The sequence below is a fragment of the Gallinula chloropus genome, assembly GCF_964237585.1.
Source record: "Gallinula chloropus genome assembly, chromosome: 1".
In the NCBI taxonomy this organism is placed as follows: Eukaryota; Metazoa; Chordata; class Aves; order Gruiformes; family Rallidae; genus Gallinula; species Gallinula chloropus.
This window is the reverse complement of record NC_140085.1, coordinates 115,140,993-115,167,636: the sequence shown is the minus strand read 5'-3', so window position 1 is coordinate 115,167,636 and position 26,644 is coordinate 115,140,993. Positions and strand designations below refer to the sequence as shown.

General features: G+C 46.7%; 1 protein-coding gene across 2 annotated transcripts in view; it reads left to right on the top strand.

Annotated features, from left to right (window-relative positions):
• The window catches only part of RUNX1 (RUNX family transcription factor 1), a gene marked incomplete at both ends in the record, with an annotated part of 169,060 nt that extends 143,527 nt beyond the window's left edge, over positions 1-25,533 (top strand). For both annotated transcript variants that reach the window (XM_084268270.1, XM_084268269.1), the window contains 2 exons: positions 21,527-21,688; positions 25,040-25,533. In XM_084268270.1, the coding sequence (XP_084124396.1) occupies positions 21,527-21,688; positions 25,040-25,533 (656 nt within the window). The remainder of the gene's footprint in view (positions 1-21,526; positions 21,689-25,039) is intronic.
• Positions 25,534-26,644: the final 1,111 nt, after the last annotated feature.

Here is a 26,644-nt window from a genome sequence, read left to right as displayed (position 1 = left end):
TGTCCAGAGTTACATCAACCAAACTGGAGCACATTTGAGGAAGTTTGATCTAAAGCATAAACTAAAAAGGAGCAGCAGGAATGCAACTCTTGCCATCTGCAGAAGCATGGAACTTGGTTGTGCAGCACTTCTGGCCCAGTGAGGCTTCTCATTTTGCAGTGAGACGAACATCCTCTGTATTTGTATCTTGGAGAATGTGAGGTTGTGCAGTACATACAAAATATATTGTATAGACTAGAAAATAACCAGTCTGGTAAAGATACGCGCAAGATGCGCACAGCATAATATAGTGTCCATTTTTTCTTGGCTCCAGCTCCCAACATTGTTTTTTTACTCAGTCATTTCACCCCCTGTGGAGATAGCGAGGGGCATGTCTTCCATTTGATTTGTAAAGTTTGTAGTACGATTTAGATCCTCTCCAAATACTAATTTTGACAGGGATAACATTTTGCTACCGTGACACGTTATCTCTGCCAAGACTTTGCTTATCTGCAGGGCCGGTTGTGCTGTGACACACGAGAGGGGTGGTGATACCCAGTAGCAGCCCAGGAATGAGAACGTTGCCAAGGAATCCCCTCTGTCCAGCATTAGAAATCTCCCTTCTTCCCTTCCCTTCCTGCCAGGAGCAGGCCAGCAGCGTTGCTGCTTTGAGACCCCGTAGGTGGGATACTGTATTACCAGCAGCATAGAAAGTTTTAGAAAAGCCTCCTCTGAGGTCCAGATGAAGTAATGATTAGCATGTGTGTTGGAGAAAAATGAATTCAAGTGGCAGCAAGAGAAAGGGGGGTGAGGCTGTTGGTATGACAAGAGGAATAAAGACCTTACTTTAAAGAAGAGGTTAGCATAGATAGGTTTATTCAGCATGCTGAAACACAGGCTGAGGGGGAAGATAATTACAGTCAATAAACACAGCAGAGAGGTTCAACATCCGGGAGGGAGGAGAACCATTTGCACCGAAGGACAGCGTTGGCTCGAGAACAAGTGGTTATTCTGTAAACTGACCGTCAATGAATTTATGCTGGAAGTTAGAAGATGGTTCCTAGGTATCAGAGCAGCTCTGGCAGCCTTCCAGAGGGCTATTAGAGTCAGAAAGACGTAATTTAAGATGGATCTTGCTATGTTATGCAAGTGCAGAACACGAGATGTGGCTGCACTGCAGGGCCCGAGAGATGCTCTCTGAGCCCTTATTTTCTTCCATTCGATCAATTCTCCACACCTGTGGCTTCACCGAGGTGAAACAAGGGAAGTTTTGTTCTCCAAAACAGGCAGGAGGAGGCTCAGGGGTATTCTTAACTCTTTGCTCTGTTGGTTGTCAGTGATGACACCTCTGCTGTCAAACTCCTTCCTCCCACTTGGACCACTCCAAGTCCTGCCTGGGATGCAGGCTCAGCCATCTCTCCAGCACCAGCAAACGGAGACCTCATGTTTTGCCTGCTAAGAGGAAAACTTTTCCCGTTTGAGGGTGGCAGGGAACCTTCCCACTTCCCCCTCCATGCACCTCGAGGATTCATCCCCTTCAGTCACAGATTCGTGCCTCATCCGCCGGTTCCCACTCGGGGCAGAGCGAGGTGAGGAAGCCAGTTCCTCAACACCTGCCCGCATATCGCAGGCAGCACGCCCAGCTCCGGGGCATAAGCCTTGCTCAAGAGCCTCCCCTGCCTCCTCACGTTCAGCTCTGGAGAGGGAAAAAGGAAAAAAAAAAAAAAAAAGGCTTTAAATTGTTCAGCTTTTTCATCAACTTAAAGCACTAATGGAAAGAGTTATGTAATGGTGTTTAATCCAGAAGATTTCCAAGTGTCGATATATTTACAAGATACCAATCTTCATATTCCAATTGCCTGGCATTTCCTGAGTTTAAAAAAGCAGTAGATAAGGCAACAAATATGTTCTCAGTCCCCAAGCAAAATCTCCACTTACACAAATTTTCCTTCTGTTTTGATTTTTGTGTTGTTTTTTTTCCTTTTCTTTTGTCCTCCACACAGAACATCCTAAAGGATGACTTTAACTAAAGAAAAGGAAACTTTCCTTCTACAGCAGGAATCAAGAAGTTTAGAGAGCTGAATTTCCTTCTAAGTTTTGCCGAAGCCATTCTGTGACTCTTTCAGCAAGCTATTCAGAACTTGAGTTTTCACCAGAGTGTTTAGGAAAATTTAGCACACCGGAAAGGTGTCTTAGCAAGATTTTTGACAGTGCCCAAGCACCTAAGCCACAGAGAAATCAGTGGCAGCTATAGGGATGGCTTTCAAAATCCCTCTAGCTGTATCTTTAGGTGGGTATAAAATTTGGCGTCAGAGTGCCCAGACACAGCTTAATTTTTCATTTATCAGCCCATGTCTTTTACCACGCGAGAACAACGCTGAGCTGATGGATACTGCTAAGAGAAACAGAGCTTGCAGGTAGGGACAAGTATCCCTGGTTCAGTTTTTAACTTGCACAGCGATCTTCTCTGGTTTGTTTTGTTTTGTCATCTTCAATGCAGTATGCCAAAGTCCCTTCTCTCTGATGTCAGTGCAAAAGTGGAGCTGCTGTCTGAGATGACAGACGACTCTTGTGCCTGCACCGCTGCTACCAGTCTAGCACTGGTGCTCTCGGTGGTCACTGATGGCCAGAGGAAAAGAATTACTCAGGCTCGCTTCTTGCTCCTTTGGTGGTGCTGGAGCCACCCTTCCAAGGTGGAGCTTCTGCCTGCTCTTCTCCGGATTTCTGGGGCAATTCGGAAGGCTTGGCATCTTTCAAGATGGGAGCTTTATTGCACAATACTTCAGGGGACATTCCTATCTGCTGTTGAGATCAGCTGGGTCACCAGACTCTCTCGCTTTTCCATGGAAAAACCTGATTCTGGCTCACTGCTTCTCTCGCCTGGTGCCAAATCTCATCTACGGCAAAGGCTTGTGCTGGAGATGTCTCAAGTAAATATCGCTGCTGACCCTAGAGGCAGGTGCTCCCACTGTCCTCAACTCAGGACAACACCATGTGTCCACGTGCTTGACAGCATTTTAGCATTTGAGGCAGCTACTTGATGGTTTTTGGGTCATTCCTCACCTGCCCTTGGTCTTTGAATAGCCCAATTGTGAGGAAGATTAAAAGCCCTGATTGCAAAACTCCAGTAAATAAAATCTGTCTTCGTTCTTTACTGACAAACCCAGTTTCTTTCCATAGCATTCTCCTCTTTAATCCCCTCTTGGCAGAACATGACATGTTTTGATACAAGAGCTCAAATTACATTCCATGGTAAATAAAACAAACAAAAAATAAATAAGAGCTCCTTACCCTAAAAACAAACACCCACTGAAAACAGCTTATTATTCAGCTGATGCTCCCAGTGTACAGTGTACCAGAAGGTACCGTTTTGATTTTGTAACTGAATGTATTCTTTTCCCTCAAATACTGAACTGAGCTCCCCCAAACTCGAAATGCTGAGGGGTTAGAGCTAAGCGACCACAGACACGTGTACTATTTGCCATCTAGGAAACAAAGGAGGAGGAAATGAGGAGACTAGCACACAAGTCAGTATTCAAATGTTTGTTTCTGAGGTGAAAACCCCACCTCAGTATACAGAACCTGCCAGCTCTGGGTTGGTGCAGACAGCTAGATTTGGATGGAGTGAAATCAACTCCTCTAGCTCTGCAGGAGGCTGCAGTGGCTGCCCATGCTCTTACCAGCCATGGGGCTTTGCATTCAGCAGGACCGGCATGGTCTCTGCTGTCTTCATCAGTGGAATTTATCAATTGATCATGGGGTGGGGGGCTCCTTCTGAAGTGCCAAGTGCAGACATGCCCTCGTCTCTTCCGCTGCCATGCCTTTAACAAGGCGTTGCGTCAAGCCAGATCTTCCCTAATGATCCCACGTGGTTAAAGAGTTCACAGGGCTTCTTTTACACAACTGAGTACACAGTACACCCTTAGCAAACTGATTTATAAGTTTTCCCTGTGTATTCAGTATATTATGACCCCCTATAAATGGAGATTGTTCACATGCAAAGAACAATGGGCTTGGATGTGCTCGGTAAAACAATTCTGTGGGGAAGTGCATGTTACGTAGCCAAACAGGCGATCGTCTCCATCTGACCATTTCCATTCTATTTATACATCTCTTCACTTAAAAGCGTTAAAAAACAAACAGATAGGAAATAGATCCATTAAAAGTTGTGGGTTTGCTGTCAGGGCCGGCTTGATTTCCAACGTTAAATGCCTCAGTCTGTTTCAGAGGTTCAACACTGGCAGTTCTGAGAGCTTCTAGGTTTTGGTGCTCAACTCCGGGCACCTTCAAGGAGCGTGGATACCTGTGGAAAGAGATGTCTTGAATGATTTTTATTAGGTACCCAAAAAATGGAGCTGTATCATTAGGCATGCTTTAGAATACAAACTATTGCAATTTGCATCCTCTGCATTTTAAAATAATAACAATTATGAGAGGTTTTTGGTATGACTTGGCCTGTTTAGGTTCCCTTAGGTTCTGGCAGACCAAATTCAGGTGATCGTTGCCAACACAAAACAATGAAACAAAAAACCCTTTGCCAAGCAGAAAGTTATATATTTGCTGCCTTATTCATTGATATGTTTCCAGTATCCAGAGAAGTTGCTGTAAACTGCTACGTCCTTGGGCCCATAGGAAAGACAACATTTCTTCAGAAGTGATTCTTTGTGTTTACTGGCAGTGTGATAATTTACAGCTAGCTGAGCAAGTATAGCATTTATGAGTATTTCAGTTCTCATTGCATAAGGCTACTGAAGTATTTCCAATTCTAAAAATCCCAAGTCCAGACAGTGGACTTCTGCAGTAAGGCGTGTGAATTACTGCTCGCAAGAGAAGTGTCTCCAGTATCCTTGAGAATCTATCTACACATGAGCGATTTTACATGCAAACCCATTTGCAAATTGGAACTTGGTATTAGTTAGTTCACGGGGGGGAAGGTATCCACCAGAAAACAGCGCTGCTCTGCTCTCTGTACGTTACACAAGCAAACACTTGTGTTGGCTTGAAAAGGAACCACACGGAAGGGAGGGGGACACTTCAGGCATGTGCAAAGCGAGATTTGCCAGCGAACGCTCACCTAGATACAAACTCCTCGCTGGTGTATTGTCATTGTTACCCCTCCTCTGCAAATACAATTTTGAAAAGCTGACTTTCCGCTTCCTGCAGCTTTCAAGCACATACCTGGTGTTTGTGCCAGGCTCCTGTGCTGATGGCGCTGCCCGGCCTCCACCCTCGCAATCCCTCTCCTGCTGCCCGGCCAGCAGATAAACCCTGCAAAGTGGATGGAGCGGGGGATCACCTCGGACCTGCAGGTCCCTCCTTGCTCGGCAGGGGTCTGTGAGTGCTGCCCGTCCGTGTTATGAAATGCAAGGGCCCTATGTGCTCCCCAAGGATGAAGGAGCCAGAGGAGGGAGAAGGACTTAGAGCTGTGTTTGAGGGCAGCTAAAACCGAGCTGCCAGGACATAGGAAGAACCCAGGAGGAGCAGGGCTCGCCAGATGCCTCAGGCGTGGTGGAGGGCCAAGTGTCTGTGGGTCACTGTGGGTGACCGAGCCCAGGGTGTCAGTGTGTAACAGGGGATCTCTCCCGGCACCTGCCAGAGCCTGCGGGAGGAGCGGGAGGCCACCAGCACTGCCCGCTCTTGCCCTCACTGGGGTGACTAATGCGGTCAGATGTAGAGCAGGGACTAGGTTGAAGCAGGTGAGAGAAGTAAAGGCAGAGAGGAGAGAGTGTGAAAACAGGTTTTCCTGGAAAAGTAAAGGAAATAAATCCATGGAAAAGAAAAAAAAAAAAAGAAAAAAAGAAAAACAGCTGTGCTAATTCTTGTGCTTGTTTGATCATGTTCAGAGCCTCCTAAAATCCCATGGAAGGGAATGGTTTTGTTTCAGGAGGGTGGTGCATACTGAGTGCGTGTCCATGTGATTTTTGTATTTGTACATTAAACATTTCCCCGAGATGTAATTCCTTTCCTCCTGCACTTGGAATAAAGTGACTTTACAAGAAGGACTGCCTCCAAACAGCAAGCAAAGGAGGGCTGTTGGGGCAAGATAGGGCAAATGTAAATGTGTCTGAGCTAGCTGCTCCACCCAGCCTCTCATCTTTATATGAAGAAAGAAAAAAAAAATAATAATAAAAAATGTTTCCAATAACCCAAAGAGGCAAGGTCTGATCTGCACAGACCGTCTGCAGGCATCTGCCCAAGAAGCTGACGGTTGGTTGGTACATCCTCATCTGATTTATGTTGTGTGTGTGTTAAGCCTTAAATTGTTGAGTCTCTGGCTGGCTGCAGTGGTATTACTGGATGGTTGGTGTATGTTTTCAGCTCACAGAGCTGGCTCTGATACTGGGGTTGTTGGCGCTGAATCAATTCCAATCTCACACCTGTCTGAGACAATGAAGGCCTTGTTGCACACATCTCCACCAAAGGCTGTCATACAACTTATTTTTCACATTTGAAGAAGGGAAAAAAAAATAAAGGGAGGACTGAGGAAACGCTGAACACTGTCTCCTCACAAGACATGTTCCCCACGCCTTGATGCAGCAAGTCCTTTTCCTTGTGGGAAAATATATTTACAAAACAAAGACAGTGGAGTGCTTATGGAAAATATAGTTAAATCCTGACACTTCAATGTGACTAAGGCTTGATCTCTAGGGACTTATTCCATAGGACCTGGTGGATTAAGCATGGGAGATAGGTGTCTAGTTTGTTGAACTCTTACTGTAAAGTTTACCTCCAGCTGGATGAGTGCTATTAATAGCTTCTTATCGGTGTGCCTAGCACCTGTGCCTTTACTTCACATTTTGAGACCATTTCAGGACCATTTCTCAAGATCTCAGCCGTTGTGAAAGGTGTTGGATTCAGATGCCAGCGTGGCTGAGGTCCTCTGCTTCCCAGCACTGAAGCAGCTCAGCCTAGGTGGAGGATCAGCCTGGCTCCAGGCACCCTTCACTCCTGTGTTGAGGGCAGGAGTCTGATCTTTGTCTTGGTCATGCATCTTTGCCTTTGTGGTCTCCATCCACTCTCCCTCCTCTGTTTCTGTGGCTCAGATGTGTTAGGTGCGCATCCTCTGGAAACTGTATTGTTGGCTATTTCTTTCCAAGTGTTGAGTCAAAACAAAGTCAGATTTATTTTCTAGCTCTCTTCTGCTCAGGTGGTATTTCTGACCCTGAACTGGAGACTTTTCCTGCCCTTTCCGTTGCCCCCTTCCTTCTTGCAGCTGAGGGTGTGTGGCAGAGGAAGGCAGGGGCTGCAGACCACTCCTGTACCCATTTTTTTTCCATTTACAATGTTAGTGGCAATTTTTTTCACCGACTCAAGAGCAGCAGCACGTGGCTGAGCACTTCCTCAGAGTGGGAGTTCGCTCCCTAATGCTGAAACAACCTGAAAATGCAGAGTGACCTTCCGGACTCTCCCCACATACCCATTTGCCATGTATCAGCAGAGGCTCACTGAGCCTCCCTAGTCAGCAGAACTGCTGTGGTACTTAGTGGGTCTACCAGCCCAGGTGAAGGACTTGTTGTGCAGTCAAGTGGCTTTCCCATGTCCTTTTTCTATGCTTCCTACCCCAATCCCCTCCATTTTTGTCAGTGCTGTCACTGGTTGCATCGCAGATACAAGTGGGTACGTGGAGGGGTGGGTGGGAGGAGCAGCGTGAAATGCAACACAGTGTTGTGTTCTTGTGCCTCCTCACCTTGACTCTTAATGCAGTCTTTGTTCTTCGCCCCAAAACATCTCAAAAGGAGGAAAGTAGGGAGGAGAAAATGAGAGCATGAGGCACCACAACCCTGCTTGTATCCTGAGTTTTGAAAAGTGAATATAAGTCGGCCTTGCTCTACCAACTAGGCCAGCTGAGGATCTGCCCTTTTGCCTTGTTGGGGTGGTCTTTGGCATAAAAATAAATTATTAACTATGTAATGAGTGAATCTAAAGACAGATGGTAAAGCATACTTCTGTTGGTACTTGCATGCCTTTGTTTAAGAATACAGAAAAAGGCCCTGAGGTGCTGAAATGCAGACGGGAGCGCGATGTTATCTTGCACCTATAAACCTTGCTCTGAGTCCACTGGTGGCCACTATCCAGAACTGCTGGGTTCAGACACACTGGCTTGTACTCAGGAGAAATGGCGCTTTCAGTCTTCAGTAAACAGCATTTTTGCCGCAGGGCCCAAATCCTTCAAACATTTGCCTAGGTAATTGTCTGGTTTTGCCTTCTAGTGTCTCATCATCAGCTTATCTGTAAGTTCAGACTGGCTAAATGAGCATGTGAGGATGGGGGAAGAGCTGCTGGAGGATGGGGGAATAAACCATTTCATAGTTAATTCACTGGCAGGAGAGACTAATGTGAGTGATCATTTCAGGATCACGTTGGGGAAAAAATGAGTAATACAGCATATTAATTTAAACAGATTAAAGACCTGAGCAAATAAATGAAGGGGTTTATTTTATTTTGGCTTGGTTTGGTTCTCTGGCAGTCCCAAAATATCAACAACTGCAAAACAACAGCAAATACACAATTTCTGGTTGAATTGGAATTAATTGTTTCAAAATGTTGCCAATTTTTTAAATTGTGAAAATGTAGACCTAGGAAGTATTTCAGTGAGGGCAGTTTCTGAAGTTCAGTTGGAATTTTTTTTTTTCCTTGATCAGGCAACCAATCTATACCCTGCAATTACCTTGTTTCTTGCCGTCACATTGGATTTTACATTAAACGTAGATGCCTTGTTTGGTCTTAGCCTTACTTAAATAATTATTTAATATTTGGTTATACATCATGATGATGTTTAGCTTTGAGATATGCTGCTTAAATGGGAAAAAGATCATTTTCCTTATAAAGATGACTTGTGATCTTACTTTCCATGCCACAGTTGTCTAAAACTGCTCAGTTCAGCACATTCAGAGGAGATTAGCTGAGTTTAGCTAAGTTTCTAAAAAGGTTTTGATGTGTCAGTGTTTCGTATGTTCCAAATTGCTAACAAGGAACTATAATTTTACATAGAATCAGAGAACACCCTGAGTTGGAAGGACCCATAAGGATCATCGAGTCCAACACCTGGGTCCACACAGGGCCAGCCAGGTCAGAGCACGGGACTGAGCGCATCGTCCAGACGCTTCTTGACCTCAGCCAAGCTGGGTGCTGTGACCCCTTCCCTGGGGAGCCTGTGCCAGTGCCCCACCATGCCCACAGTACAGAGCCTCTTCCTAATGTCCAGCCTAAACCTCCCCTGTCACAGCTTCATGCAGTTCCCCTGGGGTTCTATCACTGGTCACCAAAGAGAGGAGATCGGTACCTGCCCCTTCGCTCCCCCTTGTCAGGAAGCCACAGACCGTGACGAGGTCTCCCCTCAGCCTCCTTTTCTCCAGGCTGAACAAACCAAGGGACTTCAGCCTCTTCTCTGAGCAGACAGGCTAGTCACAGGGTGCAATCTGAAAAGAAGTAATAGCGAGCTGAACTTATCAAGCCATTCAGAAGCATTTAGTATATTAAAGGTGATTTTTAAAGAAATTTAGTGCAGAAAATCAAACAAAACCTGATATTTATAGAAAACATCACACATTTCCTCTTCCAAGAAAGAAATCTGCCTCAGCACGGCAACACAACAGCTGTTTGTTGGTTAATGCTGGGAATTACTTTATTTCTTCCACACCAGGACATTTTGCAACATTTGACATGTGTTGACACCTCTTTTCTACAGTGGATTACAACTTTCCTTCAACACTCCTATTCCTTACTCCACCCATTCTGGTAGCGCTTACCTGTACACAAACCAGAAATTATGCTCAGGATGAAGGCACACAAAATTTGGGGCCACAGTGCCTGTTTCTGAGCAGCCTGGTTGTGTGAAGAGCTCCAGGAGATGGGGTGGGAGACTATGGGAGTTGGGGGCATCAGCAGACTCCCCCTGGGCCTCCTCCAGACATCGCTGCCCTGATGGGTGGCACAGGGGTATCCTTCCAGTCCAAGGTAGACCCCCCTTCCTGACCACCCTGATGGATAGCGTGTGTCCAGGGCATTGCTGTCTGAGCCCTGCATGTTCAAAGCCCTGCGTCTGCTTATTCAGGGTCTAATCTTTGGCACCTTCCTTTAGAAGGCCTACTGAGGGGCTTCAGCCCTGCAACTGCCTCCATACATGTTGATTTGCTGAGCTTCTGTCTGGCATCTTACGTAGCCCTACAGAGAAGGGCTCTGTAACTTCAGAGCTCTTGCTGCCTGCATCTTTCACTCTTTTTTCAAGCTTTAGGTCTAGCTTGCTCTGAGTGAACGCACGAGCTGAGCTGGACCTAGGGTGTGTCTCGAGCACTCCTGCTCCCAAAACTGTAGCAAAAGGTTGAATGAGGAGATGAGTCTTTACTTTCCTTTTAATCCTTCTTCCTCTGGCTGTACTCCTCTGGCGTCTCTGGGTCAGGGGTGCGGGGGGGGAAGCCAGGGGAGATGTCCTGCTGCCGCCCGCCAGTGCCATACGTTGGGTAGAGTCAGTGATGGCTGCAGCACAGCAGGATGCTGCATTCCTCGGCTGCACAGCAAGTGCCAAGGGCTTTCATGAAGGAAGCAGAGCAGTTCTTAAACAGTATTTTAAATGTATTTCTGGATTGAATGCCCCTGACAACTCAGTGAGTTGGGGCTTTCAGCACATACTTCTGGGCTTGACTCATTTTCCATTTCGGTTTTGTAGAACTCCTCAAAACCAGCTTGACAGTTCAGAGGAGCAGATCATTTAATACAGTTTTCAACAAGTCCATTTTGGTTTAGTGCTATAATGAGCAACAGTTTCTTAGTTACTTCCTTTAAAAAAAGAAAAAGTCCCATGCATCAGTTTTAAGTCAAATGTGGCTCTACAAATATATGTTCACATGAAGAAGACCTTACTTCACCTTGTAAATCAAAGCTGCACTCTGGAGAGAGGTTTCATACCACTGGGCTCAGTATCATTTTTCTCAAGGTGACCTCAGTTGTTAAAGTATGAAGGTTGCATTTGATATGTCACTTACTTTCTCTAAGTTAATAAAATGAACCAGTGTGTCTTTAGATCATCAGAGATCTGCTTATTACCAAAAGTTGTTTTAATCCTGATTTGTGTTGGAATTTAAAAGAGTCCAAGCAGATTTCATTTGCCATCCTGAATAAGGGTTTGGAGGGTGATACTCCGCTGTGTGTGCAGAGTGCCCCTAGATGAATTCTACTTTATTAGTTTATAGTCTTTCTTCTGAGCACTTGGGATGAGATCATGAAAGTGTAAATGGCTGTTATCTTCAAAGGCCTCCTTTGTACTGACAAAACTCCACCTTACCGACTCGTATTAATAATCTATTGCAAACCTAATTAGTTCACATCAAGGTCAGTGTTTTGTGGTGAGTAAAATGACTGTAAACTCCAGGGAGTAAGTTTTTTCTTCTACTACTTTCATGTTGAAAATGAGGAGGGAGCACTGAACGTGTAAAAGAAGAGATTGATGAGGACTTTTTGTTTATCTGTAGGCTAAAGAACTTTAATATGGAGTAATTAGTTCACACCATCAGGAGCAACTTATAAGATACCTGAGGCCACACTGTAGTCATTCCTTTATCACCGTGTCTCCCGGTAGATTGCAGAGACTTCCTTGTCCAAGTCTGCTCCTTCTTTCATGGCATTGGCTTTCCAGTGGGAATAATCCACCCAAGGAGCTTTCATCCTTGTATTTAATTGTCTTGAAACATTAGACACAAAGCTATGAAATGTCTCACTGTGGCATGAGCTCGTGACTGCCTTTTTGAACACCCAGAGGCAGAGTCCAGCTCTGGGGCTGGGCACCAGGGCATTAGCCACCCCATCCTAGTGCCATCAGGCTCAGGCCCAGCCCACAGACATGGTGGGGATTGCCCTAGAGAGGAAGGTGCAGGTAATCCTGTGCCTGCATGTGGTGACTCAATGTGTCTTCCAGGTCCTGGCCAGCGAGATCTCTCTCTGCTTCCTTTGGTCTTGCTCCACCCCATGAAAGAGAAACTTTGAAGGTGTAACCAGGCTGGGATTCAGTTCGCCTAACTTTAGACACCCGTGTTTTGTGTGTCTCTGTCTGACACAGTCATCTGGTATCTTTGCGATCAGAGAGCGGAACAGCTGTTCCTCGGGCGTGATTCACCCGCCTGGCTTGGCTTAGATGTCTGCCTGGGGATGAAATGGCTTGTACCCCACCACTGCCTCTTTGACCCCACTGGCAATGGAGGCTAGAGTCTAGACAAGCAGCTCATAGGTAGACACCTACATTGGAGACCTCTCGGGTGGGATGAATCCTCCCCCAAGAGCCAGGGCACCGGGAAACAGCATCACACTTTATACACGAATAACTACCTAGTCCTGCGTCTGTGTTTCCAGGGCACGATAAACCTGCCCCAGGCAGGCTGAGAGCAGCTGCTTTTGCCAGCAGCATGGTAGTGAGATGGGCTAATGGACCTGCTTCTCAGCGAGTCCCGTACCCCACCCAAGCCCAGTGCTTCAGGTGTGCAGCTTGCAGGATGCGGGCTAAGGAGCGCAAAGCAGACAGGTCTCCCCCCCAGCTGTTTTTACAGGTGAACTTTCGCCGCCGGGGTGACGTCAGGTAATTCGCGCGTGCTCTGACTCAGCCCAGCACGGTGCCCCGAGTGCTCTGCTGAGCTGAAGCCTTGCTTCCTGTGTGCATCAGTTCTCCGTCTGCTAAAACAAGGACTGCAATAATACTCTTCTTTGAGAAGGGGGGGGGGGGGGGGGGGGGGGGGAGGGGTCGGGGAGCAGCGTTAGGATCAAGGAATTAATTAGCTGGGAGGCGTTCAGGTACCTGGAGTAGTTCTGGGAAAGGCAAAGAGGAGAGCGGTAGGTGGGACCTAGAGCGGCAGAAGGGAAAGGCTGAGCAGGGGACAGGTGGGAGAGGAACACAAGCGCTCTATTGTCAGTCAGGGTTTGTCATACGGGCTGTGACAGCGGGTCATGGGAAGCTGCCGCAATCCCCGTGCAATTCCCCTCCAGACTGGGAGAGATGTGATTTCTAGGTGTGGGTTTACCAAGATGGATGAGGAAGCGGTAACTGCCCCCATAGTTCCAAGCCCTTGGTCCCAGTGCAGGGCACCACAGATCACATGCCCTCCCAGCAGCAGCACAACCCTCCATGCTCCCCCTCCCACCTCTGAAACTAAAGGGAACTGCGGTGCCATGCAGCAAGGGGACAAATATATGAACCATGGTGCCATGCAGCAAGGGGACAGGTTTATACATGTATGTATGTGTGCGTACACATGTGCACGTGCTTGTACTGGCATCCTTCCACCTGAGCCACGGGGCTCTCTGCGTGGTGCCACCTCCCAGGCTGGGTACAACGGGACGAAGGGTGAAGTCCGCTCGCCGCCGACATCCGTGTGGTGTCTGTCCCTGATTTCCTCGCTGTCTCAGTTTGTGCTTTAAAAGTACGCTGGGAGATAGGGGAGAACACAGCAGCGACATCGAGTCTGGCAGCATGTCTCCTCCTGGGAAGCCAAAAGAGTGGAAGGTCAAGGCTGAATTCTTTTCCTTCATTCCTTGTTGATGTGGGGAGAGAGGCAAGAGGAGGACGGGTGCTGGAATGGAGTCTCCGTCTTGAACAATTAACTAACGGCAGCTCTCCTGAGTGGCTGATACCTCCAAAGACATCCTTAATTTGCAAAACTCTGAGTCCTGTGTGTCAGGGGCAGCCAGAGACTTTGCAGTTTGCCCATAATGCCATCGTGTTCTTCAAAGCAGCAGTGACGTCAGCCCAGAAGGAGTGTGCTTACTCAGGAAGAGAGATGGTTTATATTTCATTTGAGCAGCTTATGTACCAACCTGCTTGGGCAGCACATATGTTGATTGTGAAATCAAGAGTTTTCACAGTTTGGTATCTGGAGTTGTCTGCACTTCCTGCTTCTGGCACCAAGATAGCAGTGAGGTCTGAGACAGGTTTTTAGGGGACCCTCAGCCCAGAGTCAATTGCTGTAATTAAAACGCTGCCTGTTTCTTTACATTGTGCATGTGCAGTTCTGATAGACTAAACAGCTCATTAAGGTAGCTTTACACTGGGAGGATTACACACCTCGCCTCCTTCTGTCCGCAGAACACACACAGCTATATCAGGTGCTTTGTCCTGCTGCCTTTGATATCATCTCCAGGTGTTTTACTATCAGTGGAGCACTGACCTTCTTATCATGGACATGAAGAGCGTGAAAGGAATTAAGCCAAACCTTTAGGAGGCACATTTCTTCCTTCCCTGCCATCTATTTATAAAGAAAAGATAGTAAAAAATCTTCATGTAAGACTAGTCTTCCACTACATTCCACACTGGGGGACTGGTATCCTCAAAGGCGCTGACAAATTTGCATAATTTTTGTCTTCAAGCCCCTTTCTAGGGATGAGCTAACAGCAGGTGAGTTGAGGATAGATGATGCACAGAAACTGAATGCAGAGTACTGGACAAGCAGGACAGATGGTGCTCTGCACCCCGGTGCCTGATCACACCACTCTTAATGGCTCTGCACGGTCTTCTGTACACTCAATCCTTCTCAGGGGCTGGTACCCTCCTGTAAGTCCATGCAGCACCTAGCATATTTTTGGGAAGTTCTCTGTCAACACTGAGTACCACAGCTAGAGCAAACAGCCTCAGCAACTGTTTTTTTGAAAGGTTTCTGCTTGAGGCTGGTATTTTTCTCCTTTATTCTCGAGAGTGTGATGCCTCAGTGTGGAGAAACTCCCTCATTCTCCCATCCCACAGGAGGTATTTTTTAGAGGCTCAAATGCCTCCAGAACTTCCCCAGCCTTTGCAGGAGTCCACAAAACCACAGTAATACCGAAATAAAGTGAAAACAAACATTGATGTAGGCGGTCACTGCTGAAGATCCCTCTTCCAGAGAATAGCTGGGCATTTGGGTGGCTCTTTCACCCCACCCTCCCCAACTTAAAAATTTCCAGACACGCAACCTATCTGTCACTGTCGTTCTCAACCAGCATAAGTCCCGTCACCTGTTAGCAAGCTAAAAGGGGCTTTTCAAGGCCACTGTGTGGAGTGAAGGCTCATCTCCTATAAATTTCCTGTGGAAATGAGAAGACTTTGAAAATCTTTCCCTCGGATGCAAAATCGGAACTCACACACCTCTCCGTCTGCTCCCCCTCTACCCCCCCAGCCCCTTTGTGAAGGCTGCAGGTCTCCCAGCTGTTCCCCAGGGAGGTGGCTCTGTGGTGTGACAGCGGTTCCCACAGCCTGGCACACAGAGGGAAACCACCCCGCGGGGTGAAGTAGCTGCTGGTGGAATTTTACAGTTTGCTCTGTAATTTTCCAGCTCCTCATGTTCCAGCGCTGAGAGGTATGAGAATACCGGCCTTGTGCGGCCGCTGCTGCTGCCAGTGATGAACTTGTCCTTTGGAAAGTCCCCCTTATTTAAGCTACTGACTAATTCCTTCAGCTGCCGGGAGATGACACACCTTTTCACGGCGCTGCATTAGGCTGAGGATTTGCTGGGTCCCGAGTGAGGGAGGGTGATTGAGTCATTTTGGATGCCTCGCTTCAGAGAGAGACTGGGTCGGACTCGTGCAGGACCGGAACGTGGTCCCTTGTCTTCCTCACAACCTTCACTGGAATCCCGGGGCTACGGGACAATGAGAGAGGGCAAGAAGAGGCAAAGACAGGCACGTAACAGATGTTGGCCAAAGGGTGGGGGGAGGAGAGGCTGAATTGAAGCTTTGAGGCAGGCGGCACCTTTCTCCTGAGCACAAACGCTACGCGGAGCATTTCTGTTCTCGTAGTCCGTTTCCTCTATTAAGCAAGACACCTCTCTGAATGAACAAGTCCAATCAAGACCGTTCCTGCCTTCCACACGAAGGAAAGGAAAGTCACACTATAAAAACTGTTTCCCTTTGGAAAGATTAGCAAATGAGACCAAGGGGGGGGGTGGGGGGGAGGGACGGGACAGACAAATCCCAGTCTCAGAAAAGCCTTTCAAAGCAGTTAAGGATCCAGCTCTCTCCTTGTCTGCCTCTGAGTTTGACACCAGTAAACTAATCCCAGCTTTCATTCACCCCACGTCTTCTGCCAGTTGCTGCCTTTAAAGTGCTTGCCAGGATGGTGGAGGAATTGCAAAGCTCAATGCTATGCAACTTTCGGGGTTTGTTGCGTATGACTGACTGAAATTTTTGCAACTTGAGAAAAAAACTCTGGCAACAGCAGCAGCTATTTCGCAATTCATCTTCATCTCGCCGTGCCAAGGGGGACGGGGTGGGGGGGGATGTGTGCATTTTCACTGACAGAGTGGCTAATAGCTGCTGGCTACCCAGGGCTGGCTCCTGTGTCTCCCCTGACCCTGTCTTGGGCAAGTCACTTGTCGTTTGTTCAGATAATTACATTTTCGAGCAGGCAGGTGTCATTTCTGAGGCAGAGGAGAGAGGACGCTCAGGCAGTCCACACGCAAGTGCAGCCAGGCAGGAAGGGGAAGGTGGAAAGGCGGGCAGCCTGTCTGACTCAAAGACATACCTGCTCCCTCCCGGGCCGCTGCCGGCCCCGCCGCCATCCCGCCTCGCGCCACGGCCTACTGACTCACATCCTGCTGCTCCTTTCTGAAGCTTCCAGGAACATGCTGTATCATACCGAGATTTGGCCACGCAGCGCCTCTTGGCTGGGAGCAGGCAGCGATGTCTGACCTGCACTGACACACGGAGAAACGTCTCCTGCTGCGCTCCAAGGGCATAAAACAGATTCGGATGTGCACGGGAGCCAGCCCAGCGCAAGCCAGGCGCATCCAGATCAACGTTTCCCCCCTTGGCTCGTACGTGCGGTGGAACCCCTTACCTGAGTTAAATTAGAAGGTTAAAGCTTTCAATATGGATAAAAAAATAATTCTTTTCTGATCAGAATGCATAATCCTGTGAGGGCTTTCTTTTAGGCATCCTGGTATGGATTGTTAGGTTTGTTGCATAGAAATGATGGGGTGATAGGCTTTTCTGCCATCGTCTCAAACAACATCCTGGGCTGGTCCCATGAATCACTGCAGCCCCATTGAAATTTGCTGATTTACACCTGATTTTTTTTATATATGGTGGCAGCAGCAAAGTGTTTTCTTCCAGAAGGAGGTGCGTGTGGTTTTTTTACACTTTAAAGCATGTGCTCCCTCTGAAAAAGAATCACATAGAAGTACCATCCTGGGACTTCACGTTTATTATGTCCCAGTGATTTCTCCGTCCCGTATGCTCAGGATCAGTTTTGCAGACAAAAGGGTGTTCTGTGTGAGCTCAGGAGACAGGCTCTGGTTTTGACTGAGGTCTTGACCCATTCGTCCCATGCTCTAAGAGTGAAGGGAGTTCTTCTCTTTTTCTACCTGACTACCAAACACAACTCTGGAAACCACAATATGCCCCGTGTCACACTAGGGCATCTCCATTGCCTGGCAGGTGTTTCTTTGCCCTGCTTCGCCCGGCCAGTTGTGCTGAGCAAAGGGTACTTTTGGGTGAGGGCGTCATACCCCTCTCCCATGCACCCATTCTCTTAGACACCCGCTGGGCCCAGAGCTGCTCCCACGAGAGATGCTCCCTGCGCGCAGCGGCCGTGCAGAAGCAGAGCTGCAGCGGGACATCACTGACGGTGTGGGAATGACTTCACAGGTGTTGGCCCTGTGGAGGCTCCGGGAAAATTCACGCCCAAGCTGGGCGTTTTACAGCGGGTTTCGAAGGCTTTCGGGACGCCGCATCCCTCGGCCCGGCGCGGGCAGCCCGGCAGCCGCCGACCGGCCCCGGGGCGCTTCGGAATGCGGGGGCCGGGAGCCGTGGGCAGCAGCCGGTACCGACGGCGCCTTCTGCAAGGTCTCCACCGCCACCTACTGATGCGCGGCTGTCCTCGGCGTCTCCCGGCGGAAGGAGAGACCCACCGCCGCCACCGGGTTCGGCTTTGCGTTTTCCACGGCGACAAGGGCAGGGAAAACGCTACGTACTAGGACCGGAGGGAGCATCATGAAAGGGGGAGGCCGGCTTTTTGGGGTAGGGTTTTGGGGTTTGGGGTTTTTTTTGGTTTCCCCACCACCACCCCTTTTTTCCCCTTTCCCGCCAAGTCTCCAACCGAAGCTTCTCTCATTAAACTATTAAACATTATGCAACATTTGTAGAGCTTAATTACATCTTTTTAAGACGAGCAGAACGCAACCCTTTCGTGGCAATAAAACATGACGAGGCATGAAAGATGGTTCAATACTTTCTGCTTAATAGCTTGTTAGGCGTGAGGCTAGAGGCCGAGAGCTCGTGACTACACAGCAAGGTGTGAATTATTGCACCATAATTCTCACCCTGGAGTGTTTTATTGCAATTAATAACTGTTTTCATGTTTTAAATACATTTTCTCACACCGTAAAAGGCAGAAATGGAAAGTACTTACTAATGGGAGAAATACCAGGAGGACTGGGCACAGATCACCATCTCGGGCAGAGTCCTTGGTTTTGTGCTATTTTGATCTGCTTTTAAATGATTTTGGAATCCTGTTTGGCTTTGAAATGGTGTGGGCCCAAAGCCCTGTTATTTCCCTTTGTTGAAGTAGCTCTCCCTGTAAATCTCTGCGCAGATATTCTGAGTTGGGAAGCAGCTCCCATTTTATTTGCAGCGTATTTTCACCAAATTACCTTCAGCCTCACAACACCACACATTCAGTGTGCTCCTGGCTTCTGAGATGAGCACCTCTTTATTTTGAAAGTGGAAAGGAGATAGATTCGGGAAGAGTTTGTTGCCTGTTAGTGGAGCCTAGTCCCGTGGCAAATTTGAACCCATTCCAGTTTAATTTTGGGCAACCTGAAAGCTGAAGAAAAGCAGATACCACAGAAACAAAATGCTGAGGCTCCTGATTCGGATCCTGTTGATGCTGCTGGAAATGCAAACCTGGCCTTTACTGGGAGCTGAGCCTACCTCTCGACACTGAAATGGTGCCATAAAAATGCTATTACAGTGATACTTTCTTCCACTTGTTATTAAACAACTGTGAAGGTGATGCCTGGCGTGAGCACAACCTGCTTTAATATGTGTGCCTAATATAATGCGCTGTATTAACATCGCCGAATAGATTGCGACTTGTTTACCGGCCTGATGTCAAAAAGCCAATCTTTAAGAGCAAATACAGGGATTGGGAATGCAGGTACCAAGATGGAAAATTGATCGGCAGTTTGAACTTTCACTTAAGAAAGACTTAATGGGGTTAGGAGATTAATAACGGGGGTCTCTCGGGCTGCCTGTCACAGTTGCAAGTAACCCAGAGGTCAGTAATAACAGCAAATGGATGAAGCAGGTCAGATGATACCTTGGTAGTCGCTTTCTGGATGTTACTAGACGCGTACTTGGTCCATTATCTGGTTTCTAGTCAGGACACGGCACTGAAAGAAAGACATCTTATTTCAGTGTAGTCTTGTCAGTGTTTAGTAAGCCCATGACAAGGTCTTGCTTCCTCTGCTGCTGCTGCTGTGGCTTGTTCTGCATCTTCTTGCTGTCATTCATGTGTTTATTGCACTTACGGGTGTTTTAAGGACCAGGATCCCACACGTGCTGGTCAAGGTACAGGGCAAGACCATGTCTCTTGTCCTGAAGAGCCAGCAAATGTAAGAAACAGGAGAAAAGTGGCAGATACCAGGCAATGACAGTTTGTACCAGGAGAAAAAGATAGTGTCTTTTCCCCTCTTGTCCGGAAAAACAAGGATAGGTGGCAGCACCCCTGTCGCACCTACCCAGGTCACTGTGGAGACAGACTTTCTCCCCTCTTCTCTGCAGTGCTGGGAGCTGAGGAGCTGGAAGGCAGGTGATAGAACATTTCCAGCCAGGGGGGTTGGGTGGCTTCTGCGGTTACAGTGTTGAACAGACCCCATGAGCCAGCGAGGACCAAGTGGGGCCTCTGGCACCTGTGCCGTCAGCCCTGGCAGAGCACGTTGAGGGCTCCACAGGCGGGAGGACTGGCCGAGGGAGTTCCCACTCCCGAGCTGGGATCCCTCCAGCACCCGTATCACAATTCTAGTACTCAGCTGCACTGCTGAACTGAAGTCAATGGGATCGTGTGCTGAAATAAGGGAGTAATGATTTAATTAACCCCATTTCATAATTGAAACGCACAGTGCCGTACCATTGCAACGCTTACTCTGCGGATGCGTTGCGGTATTTATCCTAACAGTACCCCTGGAGACTGAATTCCCTGTCTCCCTGTCATCTTCAGTAAACACTGACCATACGTTAATAACACGATGATGCTGTAGTTCAGAACTAGGCAGGCTTTGTGCCTTGGTCTTTTTGTTCCTTTTTACTAAGGTCCATTTAATCCAATTGGATATTGCTTTTAAAGCAGCATGAGTCAACTAAATTTATTTTTAAGGAAGTCTGCCTGAAAAAGAATTAAAAATTAATATTATCTGAATTTGAACATGTTACTCGGCTACAAGTAATTTAGTATATTCTGCAAATGATTTCGCTGGTTACTTTTCAAGGGCCTAGGGTTTTGTATAAATCTTCCCTTCTAAACAGATGAAGCAAACAAAATGTAAAACTCATCTCAATAAAGCACAACAAAATAATAATTTCCAGATGGGCTTTCTGATGGAAGATCAAAGTCCTTCGTCCCAGACTTAGGAAATTTCCCTTCCATCAGTTTTATCTGAATGCAGTTCATCCAACATTTGTTTCTTTCTAAAAGATAACTAGCTAGATGAAGCTGCGGGTGAATGCTCTTAGTGCTGAAGAAAATTTAAAAGATTTTACTAAAAACAGTAAAAAACTCTGGGTAGGGAGGAGGAATCTTTCTCATTTTGAATTATACAAAAATTTTACATTTATATACACTGAAAACTGCAAGTTTTATTTGCAAAGATGAAATAAGCTGTAAAGAGTTGTTTCTACATTGGTGCAGCTGGTTTCTATGGACTCCCTTGCCAGGCATATCTGATTAGAGATGTCAGACAAACTCATTGCGTGGCTAAAAAACAGCAGGTCGGTGTTTTTCGTTAAATGTTTTCCCTATCTCTGCATATTGAATTTCTGCTTCCAAGAAGCAGCCGTTTCTGTGGAAAGCCTGGACTCACAGGACGTCTGTATGTTCAGCTTGGCAGTTCTGCAGAGTTCGCATAAGGGTCTCTGCTTCTGAAGTTCAACCAGTGCTAGTGGATGTACCCGCCACTCCGAATTGTATTTCCATATTTTATACATGGCATATGCAAAAGAGATGTACAGAATACCTGCTCATTAAGACCAAGATTTTAAAGAGACCGAGGAAGACCGATTCCCCAGTGCTATTCATTCACTTCGGGGCCTGCTTTCTTAAGGGCACTAGTTTCACTCTCCATCTCTGCTGCTCTCTCCCTCACATACACACATTTGCCCTGCCCACCATCAATGTGAAATATCAACCGATCAAAACTCAGGGACGAGCAAGTACTGTTTGAGAAAGCAATTCACCTGAAGGGCTCTTGGCAAAGGGGATTGTGGAACTGAAACGTAATTCTCTTGGCATTTAAGTTCTGTCTCCACCATGAGGTTTGGTTCGTCTATTTGGTTGCAAAGTTTTATCATTCAAAACAGCCTATAGGTCTTTTTCTCATTGCAGACACAAGGCAAGTACAACCATCTCCGCCGTGGTCCTACGACCAGTCCTACCAGTACCTGGGCTCCATTGCCACCCCCTCTGTGCACCCCGCCACGCCAATATCACCCGGCAGGGCTAGCGGCATGACATCCCTCACCGCTGAGCTTTCAAGCCGCCTGTCAAGTAAGTACCTAAAAGTCTGTGTCCCCACACCAGGCTTCACTGAAGCCTCTTCCAACACAAACGGGTTGCAGTGTCCTCAGGTGTTGCCACCGTGCTATTCTCCAGTTGCAGTGAAGCCTATTGCAGGCCCTCTGCCTTCTCCAACACTTTGCTCGGATTTGTGCTGTTAAGAAATATGATTTGGGGTCCAACATATCATTGTCAAAAAAAAAAAGAGAAGGAAAAAAAAAAAGAGGAGAAAGCAGCACTTTGAAGATGTATGGAACTATAAAAATAGTTTGGAGTGCTGAAGAGCTATCATATCTGCCAAGAAATGAATGCCACAGATATTTCAGTTCTGTTTCCTTCCCTCGCTCTAAATTCAGACCAGAGAACAGCAGGTTATGGGTGGACACACTGACTGCAGGATGTTGGGGTTTGACATTTTAAGTGCTGCACTGGATTGTCTTGTTACTTCTTCGTCAAATTGTACCGCAGAGCTTTACAAGTCAACATAAAAACATAGCATGGGAGTGAAAGCTACCCCCCTGGTTTCCACCATACTCAACTGACCATCTGCTGACTCTAACCCACACATATTGAACCAATATGTGTGTGTTCAATCGCAGGAATTTTCTTAAAATGAATGAGAGCCATGTAATTCAAATTTGCACACAGCTTTTTCAGAAATATCTTTTATGGCCCCACATATTTCTCTCATTTGAACACTCGGGGCTCCGTCTAAGATCAGAGAGAATCACTTGAACATGCTCTAGCCTGTCCTATTGTTGTCACATAGAGCCTGCTTCGAAAGACTCATGGGGATGTTGCTAACCAAAAGTAAATTATTTGTTAGGTCTGGGCACTAATTACATCTTGAAGATTGCTGAAAATACAGGATACCTTTGAGAAGAACGAGAAGGAAAAAATAAAGGAAAATTCTTGTTTTAAAAGAATTCTATAAAAAATCCTCATTTTTCATTGACACACTTTTGTTTAAAAAATTGAAAAGACTCCTTTTTACCATCTCCCTGTGTATCCCTCACTTTGCCATCTTTTCCACTGGCAAAATGCAGAAACAGAGAAAATGGAGAAGGATACAAAAAGTATCTTCTTCATAGAAACCTACAAATTTTAAGTAAACCAAATTATCACATTGAGATTTTTACTTAGAAAAGTCATTTTTTTGGACAAAACTATTTAAAATCAGTATTTACCAGCTATTTTGGTTATCCAACCGTTTACAGGGATGCCCGATGGATGTGTACCTGTAGTGTGGATACATGACACGAACTGAGTGGAGACCTTAGTCACATTTTATCTTTGCCAGTGTGGTGGCTGAGGCATCACACAAATGAGTGAACACACTGTATTTAAATGCAATGTTTTTTTGCATTGTCATAGCACCCAAATATCCTCACTGTGTACCCAGGCCCTTATTGTGCCCTGTGTGATAGGAGCACCAAAGACTTCCATCATGGCTATCCCCAGGAGTAGAGAGTCTGACACAAGATAGCCACGGGTGTGGGGAGGAACTGCACACTGTGAGGTTTTGTGGCACACAGTGAGCATGGTGGTAGAGCAGTATGACCAGAGAAGTCTTTCACAGTATTTTCCCCCCAATCCCATTACAGTTCCACACACTTGCTATCTATCTAAGAAATTTCTCCTTTTCAGAACAAAGAGCAAATCTGAGGATGTCTTAGGCCCTAGCATCTAAAGACACAGTGCCTCAAAGGCAAAAAACAAAGATACAGGACATACTGGAAACACCTTTCATTATTCTGCTTTTTGCCAAACTGGGCAGAAGAAACCCTCGTCTGATAAATGATGTGTCCACGCAGTTTCAAGAAGTTTGATTTCTTTCTCAGGAATGAGGTGTGGAAGAACCATTTAAAATTTGGCAGGTTGTCAAATGCCACCTTCAACCTTAGCTACTCTGAAGCTCCTGCCATTCCACACCATAGTGTGTCTTGCCATGTCAAATCTAAAGGTGCTGGTGTCTCAGGGAAAGAAATGTCTTAAGCGGCCCCATCAATCTTCCAGGAAAAAAATGGAAGGCAAACTCAAAAAGGAAGCATACAGCATGCATCAGAGCTTTTCTAAGAAATTTATAGAAATTCATCAAAACGTTCTGGCTGTGTCGTTGACGAGCTTTCAGAACTTGGCACTGGGGTGTGTCTGCTCTAGCTTTAAATCGAGTTAGAGCCAAGAGCTTTGTTTTCTCTCTGCTTCTTCTCATGAGTATTTCCTTCAGCGCATGGCTCCTCTTCTGCAGACTACACGCCTTGTCTGACAGAAGAAGTTGTCTTCTGTAAAGGATTTTTTTTTTCTTAATTATTGTTGTTGTTATTTTAAACACGCATAGCTGCCAACTCTAGGGACCGACACCTTCCATTAATCTGAGTCATGATGAAGATCCTTCCTAAAGAAGCCATTATCCGCTCTGCTCATTTAATCCTTGCACACCAGGGAAGGAGACAGTGGGACCGGGCATGCTTCCACTGATGTCAGACAAAGCGGAGCAGAATTTGACTGTCCTATAAAACACTTCTCTTAGCAGGACGAGAAAGGCTTCTAGCATAAGGGCCAACTCCCAAGTATATCACTCTGCTTTAAAAAGGCAGCTCTATTGTTGTCCTTCTTTGTGTACTCGTTAGAGGCAAGAATTTCAGAAGTCAGTAACAATTAGATAGACATTATATGAGGGCCCAGCTATGAAGACCTTAAATGAACCTGACTTGTGTTGACTTTGGTAGCGTGGAGAGTCAATGGGGAACTGTGCTCCTAATCTGGCTGAGCCGGTGTGCGTAAATCCCACCTGTGCGTGTGCTCACGTACCTGAAGGACAGTCTCTGCTCTGTGGAGCTTCCCATTGGAGCTGGCAAATAAAACAGGGTGCAAGGAGAGACTATGCAGAAGCCAGACACCAGACAATCTATATTTAGGCCCCATCAGTGTCCCCAGTGAGTCAAGTGATGCTGGGCAAGGAGCTTGACATCTGTAAGTCCTGCTTCCCCACCCACCAGCTCACCCACCCACCCACTGAGGACGAGGGCCCTCTGGAAGGGTACATAATTGCAAGTGCTGTCTCTAAGGTCTCTAAGAGCGAACGCGTGCTCATACGGAGCAGGGCGAGATCTTGGCACTCCTCTTTAATTGCTGCTTTACTGAAATTAATCCAAAACATCCAGACCCACGAGCACTACAATGACTGCACTGGAGAGCAGGTGAGGGCTGGCTCTTGTTCCGGCAGTAGCAGCACCGCTTCACTTAACCACAGACCAGTTTAGGTGCTAGTTGTCACCTCAAACAGGTGAACCTCCACCCCACCAGTTCAACAGTTCTTTGTCTCCCTTCCCCACCACCCAGGTGCTTCGGACTTGACTGCGTTCAGCGACCCCCGGGTGGGAATCGATCGCTCCTTCTCTGCGCTCCCCTCCATCTCCGACCCTCGGATGCACTACCCGGGAGCGTTCACCTACACGCCGACGCCCGTCAGTTCAGGGATAGGAATTGGTATGTCTGCCATGTCCACGGCCACCAGATACCACACTTACCTCCCGCCTCCCTACCCTGGCTCGTCACAGGCACAAGGCAGCCCGTTCCAGACCAGTTCGCCCTCCTACCACCTCTACTACGGAACCTCCGCCGGCTCCTATCAGTTCTCCATGATCTCAGGGGGAGACCGGTCTCCCCCTCGCATCCACCCGCCCTGCACCAACGCCTCCACGGGATCGACGCTCCTCAACCCTAACCTTCCCAACCAAAGCGACGTGGTTGAGGCAGAAGGGAGCCACAGCAACTCCCCCACTAACATGGCGACCACAGCGAGGCTAGAGGAAGCGGTGTGGCGACCATACTGAATGAATTTTAAGTAATTATGGGCCAGGACTAACAAGCTTTCCATTTCCCGGTGCCCGTAGGTATCCCACAAACACCCATCTTGTTTATGGGCCCTGCCATGTTCATACATCATTTTCAGAAGCAAACCCTCCAGAAGTCAGCGCTCCTGGGAATGGTGGCATGGATTAGCCAGCCCCTGGTGAAGCGACATCACTCCAGCAAAGCATCCCTCGTGGGGGGCTGAGCTTCTGGAAAGGAGGACGCCTTGAGTTGGTGGTCCAGAGGTAGCGAGGGTGGGTAGAAAGGTACCCAGTCTGTTTCCAGGCCCGTGGCTTTCTAATGTGCCTGGGCTTGAAGGTCTCCACAGCCCTAAAGAGAGTTTCAGTTCACTTCTATTTTTAAGACTTAAAACCTAAAAAAAAAAAAAATAAATCTTAGTGAGTTTACTGCATCTTATGGACATATTAACTGTAAGGAAGTATAGGAAGATTCCCAGAGGGAAACTGTGAACGCTTCTGTTTTAGCAATGCTGTGAATGAGAGGTTTTATATGTTGGACTTCACTCCTTTTTTTTTTTTTTTTAACCCATGTTGTATATTCCAAAGAATATGGATTTTTTTTATTGCTGGGGTTTTTTTTTTGTTTTGTTTTGGGTTTAGGTTTTTTGTGGTTTTTTGTTTTGAGGGTTTTTTTTAGGATGCAGCTCATCCTGCTTTGCATCTAATTTGTTTTATTTCTCTTGGCACCTTATGAATTGCAAAAAAGAAAAGGATTTTGCTCTTTTTTTTTGTTTTAATCATGCTTGCTTCTTTCTTGCTTCGTCAACTGAAAGAATCAGCCCCTTTCTCAATGAGTTAATTTAACTTTTTTCTCTTGGAATTTTTTTTTTTTAAATACAACGGCTACAGCCTTGGGTCATTTTCAACTACTGTACTATTTTGATAAGTTCATTGATATTTATGCTTGATATTTAGACTTTTCTTATTTGTTGATACTATTATTATTTAAATATGCCTATATTAAAAAAAAAAAGATCAGCAATTGCCTTTTTTTGGTAGCAGCCAAAGTCAAATTTATCACATGGAAAAAGGCTGGAATAACGATGGGTAAAGTGACCTCCTAATTTACCTA